At 44.0% G+C, this 23,825-nt stretch overlaps 1 protein-coding gene across 2 annotated transcripts in view; it reads left to right on the plus strand.

Annotated features, from left to right (window-relative positions):
- Nucleotides 1-23,825, plus strand: part of LGR5 (leucine rich repeat containing G protein-coupled receptor 5) — a 2,032,903-nt gene that overhangs the window by 1,231,812 nt on the left and 777,266 nt on the right. For both annotated transcript variants that reach the window (XM_069628249.1, XM_069628250.1), the window contains exon 5: nucleotides 10,905-11,120. In XM_069628249.1, coding sequence (XP_069484350.1) covers nucleotides 10,905-11,120 — 216 coding nt within the window. The remainder of the gene's footprint in view (nucleotides 1-10,904; nucleotides 11,121-23,825) is intronic.

The following is a 23,825-nucleotide window of genomic DNA, read 5'->3' on the forward strand; positions in this document are numbered from 1 at the left end:
TCCAGAATTTCTTGCTGCTCTGTTGTACAAATCCTTTTGAAAGATTTCTATTGATGGTTAGACTCATGATAAATGATGTTGATGAAGTGGACAAAGCGGGTGTTGTACAAATCAGTATAAATCTCTAAAACATTATCAAGTGGAGTAGTCCAACAATATTATTGTATGTCTCTTGTTCCAATTATTATAACAACTTTAAAACCCCTCCTGAAGAACCACTAAAAACCAATGGGGAAATACGTGTTGAGGGACAATAAATGAAAGGCACGTACACAAAACGAACAACCCAACACCACTCAGGATACTATCAGGAGTTTGGAATTAGTAAAACTCCATGCAAAAGCAGTAGATTTTGCGATGAGATGAATCATCAATTGAATATATGAATCTAATATATGCAATTTGCAAAAAGTGCCATACAGATTGAGAGGATTATCATAGTGTTAAATCATAACTTTGTTAATAAATAAAGATTGGAGCGCACAACCATGGAGACCCAAACCTTGTTTCATTTTTGTATCATTATTGGGCACCCTCAATTACTAAGTATCCAAATTGCGCAGCCCCAATATAAAATGCATTACAATCACTAATGAAACTCGTCAACAGTTGCCCAAAGGCTGCACCAACAAAAACATGCACAGCAAATAGATTGTATAAGCAGCGATGATACAATGTAGCAGCCAAAGTCAATATTGCCCAGCTCCCAGCACAACTGCATTGACTTGACGCGACTTCGCGCATATGTGGTGCCTTTATGGAAGTCAGGAGGTGAAAGAGAAGCCTCGCACAGAACGCCGAGCACCCGATGCTCGCAGGCTATTGCGAAGATCACAGCACGCACAGCGAATAGATTGTATGAGCAGCAATGATACAATGTAGCAGCCAAAGTCAATATCGCCTAGCTCCCAGCACAAATGCAGTGACTTGACGTGACTATTCCCCCCCCCGTCCCCGTTTTCCACCCTTTCTGCAGTCCCTGACCAAAACCGTTGTATCGGCGAACACCTCCAAAACATATATATCATGTTGGCTTTGTCATCTGCACATCTGGGGCAACCTTGAGCAGTCGCTCCAGTGAACCGTGTTATCGTATCAGGTGTCATGTATGTTCTATGGAGCACTTGTTATTGGATTAGCTTGAACCTGGCATTCATGGAAACCCTCCCGGCATATAATATCGCAGTGTCCCACTCCACCTCTGTAAAAATTCTCTTGCCAAGATCTGCCTTCCATTTCGATTTCACCCAGAGTTCCTTTTTCTGTAGCCTGTCCAGCATTTTACCATATAGTCTCGATATCCTGCTTCCATTTTCGGACAGATCATACATTATTGCCAGAGTGGCTTCCCTCCATGCCCTGTGGGAAATCCCTGCCATCTGACCATAGCACCCTTTGTCATCGTTATATGTCAGGAATTGGCAGACACTTATGTCGTATTCTTCCACCTGCTATGTGAATTCCCTCATTAATCAAATCCTCTAGTGTTATTACTCCTCTGTCCTCCCACTGATTCCTGTTGGGATGAAAATCGCCCTTTCCTCGTCCATAAACAGAGGCCAGGGGTATGTCGGGGAATAGGACTCTGAGATACCCAGCAGCTTCAAGGTCCTGCTCCAGATCTTTCTGCCCAACCTTCTAATGTTCAGTCCATCAGTCGACTTCTTGTTGTCTAGCCACAGTGCCTCTTTCAAAAGGTACAGCCTCGCAGACCTCTGCAATGTGATATGATATATATTTTATTTATAACGCGCTCATACACAAGTGTTTGAGTCTGGTGGTGTCTGGTGGAGTCTGGTGGTGTCTATTGTAGCAATCCGGACACAAACTGTATTGTATTGTATTGCCGTCATTTGTATGGCCTCAATGCGCTTTGTGCTAGGAACACCACCCTCTGGGGCCGAAGTCCAGCTATGGGGAAAACTTTGTAAGAGTAGACTTCAAGATGCGTGTGTGCCTTTAGCCGGCATTAGGACTTGGGGCTGGCTAGGCTGCAGTAAGCAACCCAATAGGTCCAGTACGTGGGTGGGTGCTGTCGGTGGTCAAGACAGAGCGCTAGTCCAGAAGACTTTGTGCCCAGCTAGAACGAATTTGTCATAGGTTCTCGTTGTATACTAATGGCAGCAGTGTTGAGGCACGTCAGGGGTTTCAGTACAATAAGTTATGTGAGCAGCTAGACTGAATTAGACATAGCCGTAGCTGCATTATAGATTGCATAGATGGCGAGCCTTGCCTGCGGTTGGTGTTCACAGTTTGGTGTGTTTATACACACCTTAAACTGGGACAGAGTTTATCTGTCGCTTTGTCCGATTTTTATTCTTTTCTTTTTTTCTCTCGCACTGTGATCTGGTGACCCCCAAGTCTCCCAAGGATGGTCGTCCGAATGCATCTTCTAGTGCGGGTAGAATGCTACCTTTGGGAAGGACCTGGCAAGTGGTATTTTTTGAGTGCAATAGGCAAAGGAGTTAAATATACATAGCTAGTTCATGTCTTCCACATACTAAGAGGATTAACCATTAATCTAATAAGCGCGATGGCAGGGGATGCTTGCATTTTACCACCTATGATGATATTTACCGTCCCCAATAGAAACAACCGTAAAAGTATGTTGTGTTTATGCCCCTCAGGTGCACCTTAGTGCGTCACCATTCCTGCTCCCAAATCCATCCAAGTACACACTATTTCCTATACCCCAAGTAAAACTGGCCCACTTCCTCTCTACGACTACTGAACTTAAGAATCGGGCGTTCTGAGTGCTTGGGTAAGCCTCTGTGATAATTGGAAAGGGCAATCCATTTAAGTGTGTGACGTGTTCTGTCCCCAAATCAAACTAAGAGTGCCACAATTGCTACCTCTAGTGACCAGTCTAATCGAGCCTTCTGTGTCTTTATGGCAAGTTCCTTTTGATATTAGGTAGGGGAGGTCTGCCGGGGCAGTGTCTCTTGATATTGTCTAGATGCTTTGCTGTGGTAACGTTCAAAGTACTATCAGATTTCCAGGTATTATCTGGTAACCAGAGTGCACTAGTTGGTGTTGGAGGTCCTTGGGGTATTGAGGGGTGGAGAGTGGTTTGTGTTCTCGAATGCAGGAGTGGAATGGGAGGAATTTATCACAGTGGACCACTGCGACAGCAGCTGGCATCTACTTTAACGTGAATTGTTCATGTTACGGTGGGCCTGGGCAGTGCTTGTGTAGGATAATGCAGAAGGAAGATTCAAGAAGAGGCAGGGAATAGCCAAGTTTTGAGGGACTTTCTGAATGCGAGGTATTGTTGAAGCAGAGGATGTGGAGAGGTTGCGAGTTCCAGATGGTGGGAGCTTGGATGGAGAAGGAGGAACCTCCCAGTCTAGTGGGTTACAATAGGAGATGACGAAAAGTGCTGACCCCTATCGGAGCGTCCTGGAGAGTTGTTAGCTTACAAGTTTGTCTTGGAGGAATTTGGGACCTGTGTTGTTGATGGCACGGTGAGTAATACAGATGGCTTTAAAGGTAGTCCATCGACAAATAGGGAGCCAGTGTAGGACTCAGTGCAGGGCTTGTATGCTCTGTAGTGTTTTGGATTCTTTGGCGTTTCCTAAGTTGGAACGCTGGTGCGCCTAGTTAGAGGCAGTCAGCGTAGTCTAAGCGGGTCGAGAATTATGGTGAGGATTACTGCAGAATATTTTAAGAAGCATCCAACAACCCAACTCAAAATCCCTACAGTGACCCAACCTGAAACAAAACATCACCGCTGAATATCCCAAGAAACATTCAACAACCCAACTCAAAATCCCTGAAAATGGGCCTTCCAAGTCCAACCACAGAGCGTCTCAAAAAGGGCTGCCCACCCAAAATAAATGATCATAAATCGTCACACCGGCCTGGAGCCACCCACCGATAACGACAGACAGTCATTCATACCATTATGCTCACTCTCATCTCTACATCAACAAACTATAGAACGCAGCGACACCCTTCAATCAATTCGGGCTAGCTGCACACATACCTACATCGCTCATAAAACACCTCAACAGCCTGGTAGAACGCAGCTATACCCCACAAGAAATTTGGCCTAGCGGGACGCATATTGTCCCACACATGCCTCGGAGCAGCGAGAATGCACACTCGAAAACCACCCTCCTTGCAGCACACGTTACACTGATCTCTCACATCCATGCACCACACTTAGCATTAGAATGCAGCCAACCTGCAAAAACCACTCTGGCTGCTCACATACCAAGTGCGCACAAGCACTATATGCTACACTACTCTTTCAACTGATCTGGACTGCGGCCCCGAGGGCGTTCAAACAACAGTGCTTTTAGATCATACCAATGGTACATAAAGCTCTATAAAAATGCACTATAACATAACATGACATAACATTTGTTGTTTCTGACATTTTGAGAACTTGCATTGTTAGTTTCATAGTTACATAACATATATTACTCTTTATAAACGTTCAGTTAAATGTATAGTATATAACAGTCAGACCTGTGTTTTTCTGTTTATCTTCCACTTTCATGATTAGGCACATAGTATTGGTGGTTTTTCTTGCCTTATTCTCGTGGTAATAGATAATGGCACATTTTACTGAAAAGTAGTTTTTGGGTCAGCAAGTGACATGAACTGTTCTCTTTCCCTGTTTTCCTCAAGTCATTTTCTCATTCAGCTGTCCTACAGGGCCCATTTGCCCTCTTTGGGGGGGGGGCTCTCCTGACCTGTCTGTGTCCACTCCTGTTTCTCTTGTTCCTGCTTGGTGTTCAGGCTTTTCTAACCTCCTCTTGCCTACACCCATCCACCTTCTCCCACATGCTCTGTCATAGATTACCAGTTTTGCTCTCAAGTTGTCAGTGTAATCTTAGGTCTCTCTTCAGACATTATATGGTGCTCTCATACCCAAAGGCCTGCCACCATGGAACATTATTTATACCACATCTACATTTGAAGGGGGCTGGTAATGTGTGCTAATGGCAATAACAACTACAATATGAACGCCATTATTAAAAAAAAACGGAGCAGTCGATTGACAATCCTGTTTTACAATCCTGTTTTTGTTTTTGGCATACGCTATGTCACGTGTATGTTACTCCTAAATCGTGTTTGGAAACAATATTCACAAAGAAATTAGGTAAAACATACTGGTGAAAAATTCTTATAGATTAGACTTAATTCATTACAAAGGCACACCTAAGCCCAACATGGATTGCCTGTAATGGTGTAATTTTCTCCAGAGCAAGCTTACATATCAGCCAAGAAAAAATGTAGATTTTACAAAAGAAAAGTTGAATACATTTCTTGCTCTGCTAAATATGTCTCCATCACATATCCTTTCTTTCTCAACATATCCCACAAATACCCTTTCTTATTCACACAACTTAGCCAAAACATATAGGTGTAACTTCTTGTGTTGGTAAACAGTTCTAAATCAACTTTGAATACACAGAAAGTTACACTATCGGAGGTGTGTATCTCTTCCCCAACCAGGCACTCCTTTGACATGCACACCACTCTGTGACACGCCCCTATGAATGCCCACATTGTAACATGTGCCAGAATATGCACATAGCACCCAGTTGTGCATTTTAATCAGGACAAGTTATTTTGTTTATTTACTGTAATTGTTACTTATTCATTCAAGGTACTACTTTTTCTAGGAGTAAGTCAACTTTGTTAATCAGGTCATTGGCATGTGAAGAGTGACCCCCTTAAATCATGAGAAATACCTAAGTAGCGCAAAATAGGAATTCTTAATTGATGTGTTACTGTTATAGACGCTGAAAGGTTAGTTTACTTCTAGTCAATGAAAAAATATATGGAATAGTTAGAACAATAGGAACACACTGTATGGTTGTTTTCTAGTTAGCATGTGATTTTCCTTTTTTCTGCTACTTTCTTCCCTTGGACTTCTTTGGGACACCCTATCTTTTTACTATTATCTGCTTCCTGACTTTTTTGGAGATAAGCAAAGACCTCGACTGTACTTCCCTTGTTTTTGACTCACTTGTATGGGGAAACTGATCAGTCCTTAAGACTATCAGTCCCTTAGTGGAATTAATGTATTTTCAAAGCTGCACACATCACCTTAAAGTGAAGTGCATTTAGGATACTTTGAGCCTCATCACACGTTCAGCGGTAAATTGGCGCAATTATTGCCGTGTGCAAATAGCGTTACCGTCAGGTCGTGCTGCGCATTTAGCACTGTATCACAACCCGGCGTGCATGTGCCCCTGACTCTGGGGGCAACACTATTAGTGCCCGGTGGTAATTGCAGCAATATAAGGGCTACCACCTGAAAATCGGCGCTAATAGCGCTACTGCCGGCAAGCCCGGCGCTATTAACGCCAGAGGACATTGCGTCATTGCCAGAATCGGAAGCATCGTGGTGGCCATTTCGAAAAACAAAATGCATTGAATATCTCCACAACCAGCAGCCATCTGGTCCTGTAAACCTGCAGAAATGACACAGGAGAGGCTACGAGGCAAGGGGGCCGAACATTGGCTGAGAAAGCCGAAATTCTGTGAGGGGGAGCTTGTGGTCCTCACAGATGAGGTGGTGGGCCACTGTGAGGCGCTGTACGGAAGCAGGCATAAGACCACAAGTGGCGGACAGCAATATGGAACACCATTTCCCAGAAGGTGTCAGCAGTTGCCAGTGTACCCCGTGATGGTGAGGACTGCCTCAAAAGGTGGAATGACCTGAGGGTAAGGGTGCAGGGACTGTTGTCCCAACACCGCCGTGAGTCCCTGGCAACAGGAGGAGGTACTGTCGAGCCATTATCAATCACTGCCTGGGAGGAGAATTGCAGCACAGTGCGGTACCTCGAGTGGATAGAGGAAGTTGGCAGTACAGAGGTGGGAGGCAGGAGGTGAGTGACCCTCCCCCAAATGCATGCATAAATGACAACCCAGCATAAGAAGCCACAGTGGACAGGGACAAAAGTCAGCATGCCCCGAAGCTGAGCACGTTGACAGGGCAGAGTGACGGGTTGGCACATCAACCACCCTCCACATCAGCTGTGGGGTATGGCACCAAGGGCACCCCTTAGCGTCACAGCAGCGGGAAGGGCAGGCAAATGAACAAAACAAATACCATGCTCACCACACTCCTACTGGCTCACCCTGTGCCAGCGTGATTTATGTGCGTCAATGACCATGACACAGTGCAGCAAAACTGCAACAAGAAGCTGTCCCAGTAGGCCTGCCCCGTAAGGGCACATCAGGCAAGCCACATGAAATTACAAGTACATGTGTCACACACAGACATGTGTACAGCCTGACATTCACTGTGCAGCACAGTACAGCCCTGCTTGCAGCACAGCGTTGCCCCCACTGAGCCATGACAGTGCCATGGAACAAGCCACCTCCCCAAACCCACCATGTCCGTGCCACCGGGAAGGGGATGTGGGGCCTTGAAGGTCCACAAGCTTGAATGTCAGACATAAACTGGCCCAGCATGGACACCCTTCCCTACACATACACAGGCCAATGACCAACAGGCCATGGGTGTCTCACCCATCGCCACAGGCAATCCCATGATGGTGCTCCCACATGCATCCTCCCAAGGCCAGCTATGTCCATCTGCCCCATGTGTTGGGTCACACTCTGTACCATTGCAAGTGTGTCTTGTATGCCAACACACATGGGTGAACCATACCCAATAACACTTCCTATGTCCCCTTCAGGCACTCACGCATCACCAGAGGCCTCGGATGAGGAGGAGGAGGAGGACGACGTTGCAGGCCCATCAGGGAGTGGCTCTACAAGGCCCTCAAAGACTACCATCACCACCCCACGAAAGCGCACACAATCCTCTCCACAGGACACAGACCACTGTGTGCAACGCCTGCAGCCAACAAGGCCAAGCCTGATAGTGACGCTGCAGGCCCTGCGTCAACACCAGCAGCCACCTGGAGCAGTGCAGGCCAAGCTGCACCTACAGCCATATGCATGGACACAGAGCCGACACCTGCTGCCAGTGCCACCGAGGAGCCACAGGGAGACACCGGCCCGGAGTCCGCGCCTGTCCAAGGCCTACACTCCCCAGGAAGCCCTCCACACTGTCAGCACCAAGCAACACCAGAGCCAGATGAGGACCATCCATCCTAGGGCTCAACCACTTAAAGCCCTAGCCCATTGCAGAACCCACTTCCCCCACCACGTAGTCCATCATGCAACGTGGTGCTGCAAGGCTGGATGACATGGAGCACAGACAGCGTGAGATGGAAGCCATTGGGCATACTCACTCCGACCACCTTCAGGCCACCAGGGAGAGTATCCAGGGGGCCACCTACAGGGTTATGCATCAAACTCTGCGAACAGGGCCGAGATGAGTGCCAACACCTCCATCCTGACACTCTATGCACAACATGTCCAGGAGACGACAGAGGGTGTCTCTCCCCTAGCGGAAGCCATCTAGCAGGGCAATGAGTTGCAGCGGCAGCAGAACCTGGTGACAGGCTCCGTCCTCTCCACCTCCACAACACCCACGGAGGGTTCACAGCAGGGCATGCCACAAAGACAGTCCCAGTGCCTTTTTCGTTCAAGGTCACAAGGGGCAGGTAATGGAGGGCAGGACCCAACTGTGAATGACTCTGTGACACTGGCCGGCATGAGTGGACATGATGGGGAGTTGGTGGGGGAAGGGGGCAGAGTGTGCTGCGGTGTTCATGTTGGGTGGCGGGAGGGGGATAGTGTGCTGGGGAGTTTGTGGTGGGAGGGGGAAGGGGGGGATAGTGTGCTGGGGAGTTGGTGGTGGGAGTGGGTAGGGGGATAGTGTGCTAGGGAGTTAACAGACATAAATCTGTTGAACTACATCAAAGCGAGGACATTGTTCATTGTGTCAAAGCCAAGTTTATTCACAATAGTGGGTCTCGCTAAATGGTAAATGTCTTGTGCCATGTACATGTGTTAGACGAAATTGTCCATGAGTGCCTAGCGTGCAATTCTGCCATCCCTGACATCTCTGTTGATGGGTACTGCAGCCCCTGCATCATAATCAGCATCCTCATCCTCTAGCGATGGCATGTCTACATCAGGTGGTAGTAGTACTTTTCGCTGCATTCAGATATTGTGCAACATGCAACGCAGTAGCACAATTCGGCCAGCTTTTTCTGGGGTGTACATCAGAAAACAAATGTTGCAGCTGACTAGCTCTGCATCTAGCCAAGTCCTGGTGAAGCACTGCTCCTCCTGCATAGCTATTTCTATCCCCTGCCACCATAGGGTTGTATGGATGCAAAGTCCTAACCCTATCTCCCCCCTGGCTGACTAAGATAGGATACCCCACTGGGTGGTGGGATTGCAATAGGGTGGTGGGATTGGGAGACAAGCTGGTAAGAACTTTACTTAACTTTAAATTCATTTGTTGTAACATTTACTCACAGCCGTTGGCACCCCTTGTTCACAAATCCAATAGTAAACTCTCCTGCATATTGTGGAACCTCTGACTTTGGGAACTAGGCTATCGGAGACTTCAATATTCATAATTTATTTTACAAATGTATAAGTGTAGGCTTTTAGTTTAGAATCCTAGACATTTACACCTTCCCACCATTGAGTTGTTGTGATGTTAAACCTTGCTTTCTATGAATTACAGTACAATATACTGTATGGAGGTCATCGTTGTACTCACTGCTCGTTTCAACCTGGTTCAGCATTACTGCCAAGCAATTTTTTTCAACCTTGAATTTTAGACAGTACTAGTCAAGGTGTATGTCTGCTATCTGAACAGTTGCTGAATGTGTGGCTTTTTTGTGCTTTATGGTCTCGAATGATCTGAATTCCACACACAAGCTCCTCAACAGCAATTACAGGGATTTCAAGGCAGAGTTTTGTGACCAGATTGTTTAATGCGTGGATGAGACATAGCTGTAGAGTTCTGAGTTCTCAAAGGTTTGACAAGAGTTTTGGTCGGCAGACTGCTGTAAATATACATCTTGTGCAGTAATCATTGAATGGGATGACTACTGTCAGGTCGGAGGAGGAGATGCAGGATTAACTAGAAAAGATGCAGTTGGTCGAAGGTGTTTTTGGTGACATGCTATACCTACTGTATGAAGGATACATCTAAATTGAAGCCACCACCCCTTTAAATGCCATGTGAGGTTGTTTTGACATATGGCCCATGAAAGAAAGGGAGCAAGAAAAGGTTGTCCTCTCTGAAATATTGAAGCTCAGGCCCAAGGCTTCCAGGGAGGTTCATTTAGGCACAACCATTCTTGAACGTAAGTAAGGCAATCCATGACTTCCCGAGGATCACCTAATTCTTCAGACATTCCTATATGAATTTACGTGTGATCGGCATGTATTTTCGGCCTAGGTGTTGTGGTTATCAATGACCGTCAGAGTGGCCATGGATTCACTGATTAGGCATAGTGGGCATAATGCTGACCACTGAGGTACACAGTAGGTGATGGTTACTAACATTGATAGGACTATACCTAAATGCAATGCCCTACAACCAATTTCACAACTAGCCCACTGATCCCATTGACAAATTGAAGAAATAGCTTGTAGCACTAGTCAGGTCTTGACAAAGCCTTGACCACATGTCGAACTTCCCCAGTAGGTGACACTTGCTTATTGCACAGAGACCTGGACCTAGCAGAAAATAAACAGAGGGCGGAATCGGATTACCTGCAGCTCCATTCCTAAACCCCAGCTATTGCGCGTTTCTTTTTTTTAGAAAGTAAAGAAGTATTAAAATAGAATAGTTTGTAGGAAGGCTTTCAATTAGATGATTGAAGATAGTCTACTGAAAATCATTCATATATGTATATATACTTTTTTTAAAGGGATGAAATTATCTTTTGAATATAAATGTTGTCATCCTTACCATAAAGCACTAATGAATGTTTGCAGCATCTACTCTATTTACTGAAGCTTTTCCTAACTTTCAGAATTCTATTCCATTTTCTTGTTAGACGTTTGGATGCAAACCACATCAACTTTCTGCCTCCTAACTGTTTCAATGGTTTGGTTTCACTTCGACACCTCTGGCTTGATGACAACTCTTTAAAAGAAATCCCAGTTGAATCTCTGAGAAACCTACCAGCCTTGCAGGCCATGACATTGGCACTGAACAAGATACACCATATACCAGATTACGCATTTGGAAATCTTTCAAGCCTGGTCGTTCTGTGAGTATTATGTATTTTTCATCATTGTAACCTTTTTCAGTATTGAATATACATATATTTGATGATTTTTAGAAAACAGAAAAAATGCAAAACGATTGCATGTGTGTCCTTTACTGGAAACCCAGTTGCCAAAGACTAGTCAATCAGAATGTAGTCTCGCCACCGGCACAAACACAGCCCATTGACCTGTTCTTGGGTGTATGGCCCCCGGGAGAGTCTCAACCACGCTTTAGCTCACTGTGCTTTTCACAGAGGAGACATTTCCATAGGCATATCAGTCTTTGTCCCACCTGAAGGTAGTCCAGCACCGAAATGCTAGGCACAGCTCCACCTCACTGATGAGGCCCGACTAGGTCGAAACACGTGTCTGGGGTTGCTGTTGGTACTCTTGTTCAGAAGAGAATTGCCTAGCATTTTGGTGCTGGACTGCCCCTGGGCAGGACAAAGACTGATATGCAGGGCTATTTCTCCTCTGCGAAAGGGATAGTGAGCTAAAGACTTGGTTGAGTCTCTCCCCGGGGCCATCCACCCAAGAACAAGTCACTGGGCCGTGTTCGTGCTGGTAGAGAGACTCCCAGACCTCCCTTTGTTTTCTATATGTAACTGCTTCTCACGGACAGACTCTTCGGATTGCTTTCTAAATGAATAGCCATTTGTTCAGTCTTTATTGTCCTTGCACAGTGAAAACTGGAAAAGAACTGTTACTTGCTGTGGCCACTTCTCTATGGCACATTGCGCCAGTAAGCACATTTATTATCTTGCCTTATCACCCATGGTGCTAATGGGAAGAATTAGTGGATTTGAAGGTTGTATTGGCTGGTAACAGATGGTAACAGCCCTAGCCTCACTTGGCCTTCAACTCAGGCTGCCTTACCTGGCCCTTACCATTGTTGGAGTTCTCCGATCCATTGATTGGAGCCAAAGCACATAAACATTTACATGTGTGTTGAGTTTCTTTTCCCTAGACTTAGCAAAGATGAGAAATCAACGGGTATGCAGTTCTTGTGGTTGCATATCCGAAACAACGGCTGAGAGAAAGAGCTTCTGAGGACTTTCACACTGCAGACGTTGGGTTTTAAATGCAGTAAAAAGAACAAAATGGTATGCATTACTCTTTAGTCCATCTCCCATCAATTACTTATGTATTCATGTACATTTGGTCCGGTATCCTTGTTGCAGCAACCACTGAAATTGGATTAGAGAACAGGTATGCATAGAGGTTTTCTTTGTAGAGTATCCAGTTTAGGTAAGCATTTATTAATGACTTAAAAGGAGCTATACACCTCTAAGCAACTGCGTCAGAGCACTGCGAGTGAATCAAGAAAAAGGAATGAGCACACATCAGGGACAATAAAACAAAAGAAGCAAAGACAATAGGTCATGAAAGGGGGCATACAGCACCTTCACAGCTTACAAAACTCATTCCAAATCTCGAGTCAATGGTTGGGAATATTACCAGGGCTCATGAAAAGAAATTTCACCTGCATGGTGTACTTTAAGGAGGTTATTTGAAGTTGTAGAAACTAGGTGAATGGGTTTTACAGGGAAGTATGCTTTGCCAAATAAACACTTTCTACACATGCTCGATGGTTAAAATGGAATGTCATGGGTTGCCCAGGCTAGCCTATGGCCCATAGATGACACCAGAAGCTGAAAGATAAAATAGAAAATTTCAAGAAACAAAGTTGCCTTGATGTACTCAGAGAAACTGTTTAGCAGGTTCTCAAAAGATCTTTCTATAAAAGTCTATTGGCATAAGACTAATGATCTAATATATCACAGGTGTCTATTGGCACTCCTTACTATTTAGTACCAAAATATACAGGTCAAAGAAAGTATGATATTAATCAGGAGGTCTGTTAGGCCCAAAACCATAGATGGCAGCTGAAAGGTTTCATCCAAATAATGATGTCTCATGGCCAAACTCCATTGACATTTCCAATGTTGTCATACCACCTTACAACCTCGATGGTAGGTTCACATATTGCCAAAAGAGTGTGGTGGTGTTAAAAAGGAAAGAAAGCTTTGGCCAAATTAGTCTGAACATAAATGTACGAAATGTGTAGTTCACTGATTGGTCCTGAAATGGAGTGCAACGTCTGAGAAAGCAGCCCCTATCCATGAAGTTACAAGAGCTGATCGAAGGCCAACCAAGGAAGGCCTTTTGTCAATGGCAAGTGACATATTCATTCTTCCTCTGTGTGAAGGAGGCACTTGCAAAGGCTTCTGAATAGCCCCACGGAACTGCTACTGCAAGAAGTTATTGGGCATGAGATTACCAAATGTAGCCACAGCCCTTTATTCTTGATGTGGCTAGGAATGGGCTAACATTGCTGGGCTCAGATGCAAAGTATGATGGTTCTTAGTAGTGCGCGTTTTCAGGGGCCTAGGCTCTATGCAGGGACCGAGCCTGGCATCCTTTTTTGGAAATTAAAAACAAAGGTGTTGCTTCCAGGACCTGTGAATGGCGCATAAAGCCAGATGCTCATTTTCTTTCTCTGTGAGTGTGTACATTCTATCATTATGTACGCAGTTAGTTTATATACCTGTCCTATATAGTTGGAGTCTCCGAGTGACGTACAGCTTTGCCCTTTTATACATCAAACATTTCACTAACATTGAACCATGCAGGGAGTATATTTGGAGCGCCTCCTATGTTTTCATCAGAAAACAATTCGACTTTGCAACTTTCTAAAGACGTGTGACTCTTTAAAGGACAACCAGTATAACAGTTATTACCTACAGTAGTTGGATTTCAAAGCAACCGTTTCTGTGTCCAATGAGACACCTGGGTTGTTATGGTATGATATGTTACGGTTCTTTGTTAAGCGCAAAGTACGCCACATGGGCATATTGGCGCTAAATAACTCAGGCAGGCAGATGATGAAAAAAGGAAAGGACCAAGCTAAAACAGGTAGGTTTTAATAGAATGACCAAATAGCAAGTGGTTTTCTGTGGCGCACAGCATACAGGAAGAGAGTTCCATAGTTGAGCAGCAGCCACAGAGAACGCAAGACCACCAATACGAGGGTATTTGAACCGAGGTACTGGAACCAAGCAAGCATCAGCCGAACGAACAGTCTGTGTAGGGATATAGGTGTGGAATTTGACGTGTAGGTATTCTGCTCCAAATCCGTAGAAAGTCTGATGTACCAAACAGATGAATTTAAACTGAGTGCACTTTGTCAAGGGAAGCCAGTGCAAATGGCGGATAGTTGGGGTAATGTACAAACTCCTCGGCCTAAGCATAACTGCTCTTGCCACAGAGTTCTGCAGGACCTGGAATCGGTGAATCAAACAAGCATGTTGTGCCAAATTAAGAAATTACAGTAATCTAATGAGGGCACCACCAGTGAAGAAACCACTAGTGGCTGCAGTTGAGGGGGTAAAAAAGAAAAGGATTATGCGCAAGATTTTGTTGAAAATAACCCCTTTCCCACACTGTGCTAAACTTGGACCCAGATCCTTCACCACCAGAACCGGGAAAGGGAAAGGGCCAAGAGAGGGAGGCCAAAAAAGAACAGTGCAGAGGGCCGCCACAGAGGGGAGACCAACCACTAACACCTCAGTTTTGTCACCATTCATCTTGAGCAAATTGTTGCACATCCATTTGCCCACGGCATCCAGACATCCCTTTTTATTATTTTGATTAGTCTCAATAACAAGATTATGGAACTACATCAAATATGTGGGAAGATATTAATTTCCTTGACATCATTTGGATTCAATGGGCTTTGCTTTGGTGACAGTTCTCATGTCAAAGATCTTTTGCAAGTCTGCTTTAAACATGTCCAAATCATACAAAACATTGTGATGAATAGGAGAATAATATATGAAAGCAATATGATATGATAGGTTATTTCTAACGTGCTTAATACCCAGAGGTTTCGAAGCGCGGACCGGGGGATCGAATCTGTGTTGCTCCGTGTCGTCTTGTTTCCAAAGCGAGCACATTGACGCTGAGCTATCCTACCGGGACCTATAGCAAATTTCAGGTTACTGTTGGGTTTTAATGCTATGTACACTGACTAAGTCCTCATCCATAGTTTGGGGACATCAAATAGGGTGTTGAAGCGGGCCGAGGACCTTCCAGAGTCAGTGCATGATGGATATGGTGGCAGTATGGGGAGGATATTGGTCACTCTCACTTGGCCCTTGTCATTGGGCAGGAGATATTCACATTTTGCAGAACAATACCATCAGACATTTAAGGGTAGTGTAAAAGGACCCATGATCTCGTTCAGTTAACCTTCCCTGAGTCAGGTTTGGAGAAATGCAGGATCATGCTTACCCATGCACTGCTGTTATTAGTATGAAGTATTTGCAACACTCGCAGGTGCTCCTGCTGCAGAGGTGGCCTCACTGCAACCCATTGATGCAGCCTCAGATGCGCAGACAGACAGAAAATCGGAGGTGGCGGTCCAGCTTTAGGAAGCTGATTTCCAACCGCCATGTAAGGCATCAGATACACATGATAGCAATACGGACATCAAGCCAGACCAAAGGCAGGGCCCACTTGATGTCAAGCACAGATGCACATGACACAGCTGGATCAACACATGGAGGTACCCACAGTGCACTGGTAGGGGGAGGGGTGTTTGGAGAAGAGGAGCGCAACAGGCATCCGAGTGAGTTGGGTGTTTTGAGGAGACAGTTTGGAGAGACCAGGTAAAGATGGCAGTGGGATGGAAATGAGCTGGACAGGAGGGTTACCCAATGGAGGCAGTTGGAAGTTATCAGGAGGTGGCAGAAGTTAAAAAACAAGGGTGTGGAAGGATGTGAAAATAAGGGAGTGGCGGTAGAAGCTTTCACGATTTATTGGACGGTCACTCTCAACTCAGGGAGTACCGCCCCAAGCAAAGTGGTGCACAACAAAGCACTTTGCAGATTCAACTTTAGTGAGGCCTCCCACCCATATAGTACCATTCAGCAAATACCCTTTTTACCACCAATAAGCTAGGAACCAGGCCGGTGTACAGTAAGATATATATATTTAAGCTTTTACAAAGAATAATAGAACAGTTACAAAAGCATCAGCCACCAACGCCATGGCACTACACAATATTACACTTTCAAATTACTTGCACCAATTGACTGACCTATATTTCAAATGGACTTTCAGTTACTACAACACACAGGTAAGATTTGGAGATGGGCACTCATCACTTAACATCAGATTTCTTGCAATTGAACCCAGAAAGAAATGTAAAACACACAGTAATTGCTTAGTTTGTTACCATGCTCTTTCCACCCAGCAACCCACACCCTTCGGGCATCAAGCAGATATGACCCCTTTGGTGTGAAGGCAAGGTACACGGAGTGGGAGTGTAATGGGAACATCGTTTTGGCTTCTTATTTGAGAGGCAAGGTTTGGGAAAAAAACATTTTTCAACACACAATAAAGGGAAATGCAAGTCAAGGCTTTGGGCTTTCTGGTTCAAGAATAAATGGCAAATGTTCGTTTTGCACCACTCATACAAGGGAGATACAATGCTGTGGTATTTTTGATTGAAATTGATGGGAACATTTGTTTTACACACGCTACATTCACTTGAAAGGCAGAGTTTTAGGGTTGCTTCTTTTTGGGATTAAGGACAACCCCTTCTGTACAGAAGTCAGGGGTTTCAGAAAAATAGTCACTCAAGTACTTATTGTCTATACCGGCTGTAACACACTGGGCATGAACTTTATTAGTTTCAAACTCTAACAACACTCATTCCATGATTTTTCTATGTGGGAATTAATTGATTTAACTTTAATTAAATGTGCTAAGGGTCTGCTAAATTGTACCCCCTGCCTCGGAGTGAAAGGTAAAGGATTAAATTAGGCAGTTTGAAACACAATTCAATAGTCCCCAGCACCCAGTCCTCCTATGGCTCCTCAAATGGCAGTCCCAGCTAGCTTCTAGATTTCTCAGTCTCTGTCTCCTATGCACCGTTTAAGGCCTTTCCAGGTAAACAGCTTTTATCCGGGCAAGGTGTACCCTGATGGCCTGGGTAGCTCTCCTTGCCTCTCTGCTAGTTGTTCCACGCAAGAGTCCAGATCTAGACTACATCCAGGAATAGAGTGGAAAAGTCCCTCTCAGATTGAAAACTGACCTCTTATAGGGCTGATGATACTCACATATTCCCATGAAAGTGATAGACTGCCTGCTGATAGGACAAGGAGTTGGGAGGTGTGGATGATGGAGGCTGAGGGAAGAGAAAGAATCATCACCGCAAAATGACAGGTGGCTTTACCTTTTCAGTGTTCTTAAAATCTCACAACATGGCAGCCTCCTTAATTTTTCAGATAACTGCAAGCACATATATATTTTTGAGTTCTATATTTTATGATGAGTTGGAAAATACTAATCTTATTTCGGCATGCCCTTCCTGCGAGGACTACTGTTTTTCATGATTTACTACTGCATCGCACTAGTGAAAACTGTGACACTCCACAATTCACATCTTATTTTCACTCTACCAATTTTTCAGTTCCTTGGAATTATGATAATGTCAGAATCATCATTTTTGTCATAATTCCAATTGTAGACATCACACAGAATTCATATTACATGTACCGATAGGCTTCTTGTCTCCTTTAATATGAGACCAAGGTGCGCTCAGTGGATTACACAATTCTCTGTTAATTAAGGAAAAATCCTATTTTGATCAGTCAATGCTTCACATGTGCCCCTCAGTTTCACAATATCCCCCACCTTATCTTAAATTTAATTTCTCATCTGTCACATGACCAGGTAATCTGACTGACTCATGTTATTCCACCCTGCCCTCAGTGTCTTCAATGGTCTTTGTTCGAAGCTAATGCACAGTTAATGGGAAGGCCTGACCTTAAAGGTAATTCCGGTTGGCCGGCTTATCTACAGCCTCCACAATTCTGATCTAATTCTTTATATTTCTTTGTATTTTAAACTGAAAGCCAGGCCTGCTTTTCCTGGTGGGCCCAGCCCAAAGGTCTTGTGGTAAAGGTTTCAGAGGCACAGATCTTTTAGTTCAATGGGGAAAATAAGCTACATACATAATTCTAACAGAATATCATGTTAAATTGAAAAGATGTGTTCACCATGACATTTTGTGTCGGATCTATTCCTGCTGTTTATAACTACAATACAATGTTTAAACAGATAGAAGTTCAGTTTTGGTATTATTCACCCATAGGCCACAGTTAGCATAGGAAATTATTGTTTGCTTCTCTAACAAGTAGGCCTTTCCATTTAAATGTCAGTTTATCTGTGGAAAGTAATTGTCTTTCTCCAGAATGTGTCACTTGGCTTTACTTTTGAAATGTAAGGCACAATTCCTCCTTTGTATTTTTCACACACAGCACAGCTTTTCAAAGTGTCTTTTCCCATGTCTACTGCTGCAGTTTTGAATCTGTCAAAATGTGCCTGTTCCCAGTTAACACAAAGTCAGCATCTGCAGCACTACATGCCTTTTTGGAATCCATTGGACACAGTTAGCAATATGACAGTTTTGAGGCACACTCTCCTTCAGCTGAGTGCCTTTCCATTTTGACACCATTTTTGTTTCTTCTTTAGGCCTTCCAACAGAAGTCAAAGTTCTGAACTGGCCTGCATCTTCCCACAGGTATCAACATCACCCAGCTTCATTCTGATAACAGGGCCTTGCATGGCCTCTCAATCTCTGTCACCCTGGGCTGTATTTTTACCCCAAAAGTTCCCCCGCCCTCCCTGGGCCTTTGACTAGGGTGACCCCTAGAAAAGAGCATGGGAGAGTTGAGTATTTGTTTTCTTCTTGCTTGTTAATTCCATAAATATCCTTGTTGGTGCACGTCCACTCTTTTCTCCATCCTGAGGTAGTGGCGCTCTGGTCTGTACACCACTCTTTTCAGATCATGGGGTTTAGTCCTGGAACCACTCCCTTTTTGGAATCTCCTACCCCCATTCTGTGAAGGTAAAGAGTTATTTAGTCTGCAGAGAGTAAAAGAGAGGTTAAGTATATTATACAGTACTTCTTTCCCCAGTAAATAGGCGTACAATTTAGAAAAATAAAAGGACCTCACATAACACGTTGACATTTATTTCCCTCACATGAATATTTCTACAGACATTATTTTCTCATCCTGATTTTTATACATTCTTTATGAGAATACATTAGTTTACTCCCTGTGTATGTGTATACATAATATTCTTTATCCGGCTTTCCATTCTTTCCTTTCATTCTTCAGATGGTTCCTGGGCTCTACCCTCACTGGACTCTTCAATTGGTCATAAAGCCTGTCTACGGTGACAGCTCTTCCACTGATTTCTATGGACCCATTTCTCTTATTTATTTATTTATTTATATTTTTAAAGCGCACATCAGCCCAAGGGCATTGTGGTGCTTTTACAGATATACATTGCTGGTTACAAAGGAAACACTTAATAGTTACAAGGAAATGTGCATTTACAGATCATCTTTAAGTTACATAGAGATTGCATTACATTGCAGCTTAGAGTTTAGACGGACAAGAGTAGCTTGGGTGCTTGGAATGTTGTGTGTGTTCTCCTTTAGGGATGCAGATCTTATAGGCAACCGGGGAAATGTTATTGATGATTTCAAAAGGCACCACGCCAAGAAGGAAGCAACTTCTGCTCCTTGGTTTGGTTCCTTTGAAAATTGTACAGGTAGATGATAATTCAAATTTATATAGGCGTCCTGATTATAGATGCTCCAATACCGAATATTTGGCATTCTTATGGTAGGGAGTCATGAAGCTCTTTATGGCCTTTATCTGCAGAATTGGGTCTTTCCCAAGACCGTTCTTCTGTTTGGCAGACTTCCTTTTCCGCTGCACCTGAGTCCACTCATCCTCTGACTCAGAGCTGCTACTGTTGGTGGTCCATTCCCTGTCCTCTAGGGGCTCCCTAGCTCTATGGGACAGGGAATACCTCACAGAATTATGGGGTCTGTACACTTGTTTCCTGTGGTGCTGTGGGCTCTCAGGGTCACTTCCTTTGTACTCCCCTTTTCTCACCGGAGAGTACTCATCCTTCTTATCCCTACTTCCAGGAATAGTTGGGAACTCCCACCTGGAGGTTTTTAAGATGCCATTTTGAGGCCTAAACTCTGGTTCTTCTCTTTCTGCAAAGCAGACCAAGTGGTCCATTTGTAACTTCATTTTCTGCAAGTCCAACTCCCCAGATCTTTTCATCATAGAAGCCTTCCCGGTCAGAAGTACATGCTGGGTATTTATAAATTCCCAGAGCCCATTGGTCCAGCCACCTTCCCTTCTACTTGGTAACCCTGAACCCTCATTGATGTCGGATAAGGACTGGCCTTCTGGATCAGTGGACTCGGCCTGGCTGGGTCCAGCTGCCTCATATTTCCCTGTTCTTGAGAAGTGGTATGCATGAAATCAACTGCAATCTGTACATATGAGGTGGTGAGTTGGCTTGAGGTCTCTGGTAGAGAGGTCATCACTTCGTAATCGGAGGGTGCTTTTCCATACCCTGACTGGTCAGGGTGCCTAAAAGCCTGTTTATATTTGGCAATTTCACTTTTCAACCTCTAACATTTGTTTTTCTCAGCCCCTATCTCTTGGTGGTATGCAGAAGCCTGAGTTTTCAATTCTGACACCAGTGCTTGAGTGGCTTCTAGCACTTTACTTTGTACCATTAATCGGTCTGTTAGTCCCTTGTTCTCTTCACAATGGGACTCATTTTCCTTCTGTGAGGCTTGCATCATCTGCAAGCCTCACTGAATTCAGAGCATTTCTTTTTCAGGAGACTAATCTCCTCCCCGTGTGCAATTTTGTTATTTGCTGCCTGTTTTAGGTCAATCTCTGCTTGCCTCACACGTTCTGTTAATTGTGCATTTGGTAACCTATTGTCAGCCAGTTCCTGAGAACATGGCTCATTTTTCCCCACATCCATCCTTAACTGACGCACTTCCTGAAACAGGGCACTATTCTATTGACTTAATGTGTTTATTTTCTTCCCTCAACTGCTCTCTCTGCTTTTTCATGGTGTTCAGATCTTGGTGCATCTGATCAAATTCGAATTGAGAGCTAACCCCTGTGATAATTAACTGGCGCTTTTCAGCCTTCAGCTGTTTTACCTGGGATTGAAATGTGAAAATGTCATCTAAGCAAGCTCGAATGTGAACAACTTGCTCATTTAATTTTGTGTTGACTTGCACTCAGATTTTCAACACATTCTCTATACTCCCCTTGCAGTGCATAAAATTGTGTTGTGCGCTCTGCACTTGCTTGCTGTTGTGTTAACGCATCTTTTCGCTGTTCAAAAAGATGTTCTAATTTTAAAACTACATGTTGGCTCTGTTGCGCTTTTGCTTCTAATTGTTTCAGCTCTTTCTGGGCTTTATTCAGCCTGGTTTTGCACATAGGCCACACTCCTCTGGTGTCTTTCTTACATGATCAGCATATGGAAATACACATGTATGCTGTGAGCTCAGCCATTTTAATTTTCTCATCTTTTCTGGTTTGTGTCATGTAAAATTCTGTCACGGCTTGATGTAACAGACCATTATCCTGCTAGATGTCGACATTTGTAGAGGTAACCTCCTGCATCATTCTGGCTTGCCATTTTTCATGTTCTTGTTCTACCCATTTACCTTTAATAAATAATTTTGATTGGATGGGCTTCCTGGCCAAATTAATTTCTACAGTGCTCATTTTGAAGTGTGTTCTACAACCATCTCTTTGCAAGGGCAAACATCTCAACCCTCTTCCTGCTTAGTTTCCTCCCACAATGATACCTTAAAATCAATGTTTTATCCATACACCACCCTGGAACCCAGGGTACAGGTCTGAATGGCACTGTAGCAATGCAAGTAAAGCATTTGATCCACTGCAATGCAATTACACCCAAGTGAATAACCTGCTGCTACTGCAAATGTCACACCTGAACAATCTACACCAAATCCCAGCTATGAGCCCCCAATTTGTCACAAATGATTGGATGGTCACTCTCAACTCAGGGAGTTCCCCTCACCCCCCAACACCCCAAAAGAAAGGTGGTGCAGAACAAATCGCTTTGTAGATTCATCTTTAGTGAGGCCTCCAACCTATATAGTACTATTCAGCAAATACCCTCTTTACCAAATAAGATAGGAGCCAGTCCGATGTATAGAACAGTCACAAAAGCACAAATTGGCTGACCTAGATTTCTAATGGACTTTCAGTTACTACAACACACAGGTAACATTTGGAGATGGGTAGTCATCACTTTACATTGGATTCCTTACAACTGAACTCCTAGACAAATGTAAAACACAGTGATTGCTTATTTTGTTACCATACTCTTTCCTCCCAGCAACCCCCACCCTCCAGGCATAAAGTAGATGTAGAGAAGGAGCCAAGTACCCCCACCTCAACCACTTCACCCATATTGGCTATATTTTGGGAACCAGAATGTGAGACACAAGCAAGACCGTTGAACATACAGATACCAAGGAGAATCCTGGAAGCAAGGTTCCCACTGAGAAAACCATACCTGCATACAAGACAGTATGATCGCCATTTGAATGAAATTCCAGAAGAAACAGGACAGTTGAATGGAAAAGAAGAATGGTAACGTCACACGAAGCTAGCTGATGTACATAGAAGAGATGCAGAGAAAAGAGAATGAAAATATTCTATAAGGCATCAAGAAAGTATCAAAGATAAGTGACATCTTGGGATCAAGATGAAGAAACTTATGCTACAGAATTGATGAAGATATGAAGTCATTTTACACGTGTACATATGCAAAGAAACGCAAGCAGATGAAGTTTTCTTGAAGCTAGCTTTATAGTGAATAGATTACAGTATGCGCCAATGTATACATAGGAGCAAATGAAGAATGGATATTTCCACTATGTTAAATAGCAGGGCTGGACTAAAAAGGAAGGCCTCTTTTCCAGTGTGTTACAGTTAAAACAATTGAATGATTTAACAGGAGTGAAACTCAGAAAGACAAGGCTGGATGAGTCCAAGAAGCCAAGGTCTTATCAGGCTGGGGTGAGCAGACATTGGATACAAATCGTGTGAAAAAATGAAACTCCTGTTTAGAAGACATGGACAAAAACAAGGAAGACATCAGAGGTCTATTAGAGAATAGTATTTTAAGTACACTAGAGCTCGATTTTGTGGTCTTCAGTCACTTTGCAGGATGAAGTTGAGGAACATGACAACCACACCTACGCATGAGGGCAGAGTGTGCCTTCACTCCCCTGAATTCCCCAGAGCAAAAGAACACTCCCAAGGACAAGCTAAAATCCTTAATTATCAGTAGACCACTGAGGTGATGATAGATGATATGCTAATTAGTGGGCAGCTATGGTTAAAGACTAGCTCACCAGCACCTGGAAGACCAACCTGCATGCTGCTAATGTAGGTGGAAAAGTACTGACGGAGGTTAGAATGCCAACTGATTGTAGGGGGCCATGTGATTAAGGGTTCTATAGTTTGTGTAACCAATGGGACGTTGTGTATTTAGTGACATAGTGATCTGTTTAAGGGGAGGGCTTAGTTGCCTCACCTGATGTTAAGAAACCCATCACTTTTCTTCACTCTCTTAGTCTAGTATGGATCCTATACTTAGAGGTTCCTTTAGAACCAATCACAATAGCCACTAGGTTTTTTTAGTTTGCCACATTGGTTGACGTCACCTATGACAAGTTTTTGTTATAAAAGAAAGCTTTTTTCAAGATGCATTGAGAAGGTATGCGCTGAGACGTCAGTTGATGTCTGCTGAACTCC

Source organism: Ambystoma mexicanum, chromosome 12, assembly GCF_040938575.1.
Source record: "Ambystoma mexicanum isolate Mex_15411 chromosome 12, UKY_AmexF1_1, whole genome shotgun sequence".
Taxonomy (NCBI): domain Eukaryota; kingdom Metazoa; phylum Chordata; class Amphibia; order Caudata; family Ambystomatidae; genus Ambystoma; species Ambystoma mexicanum.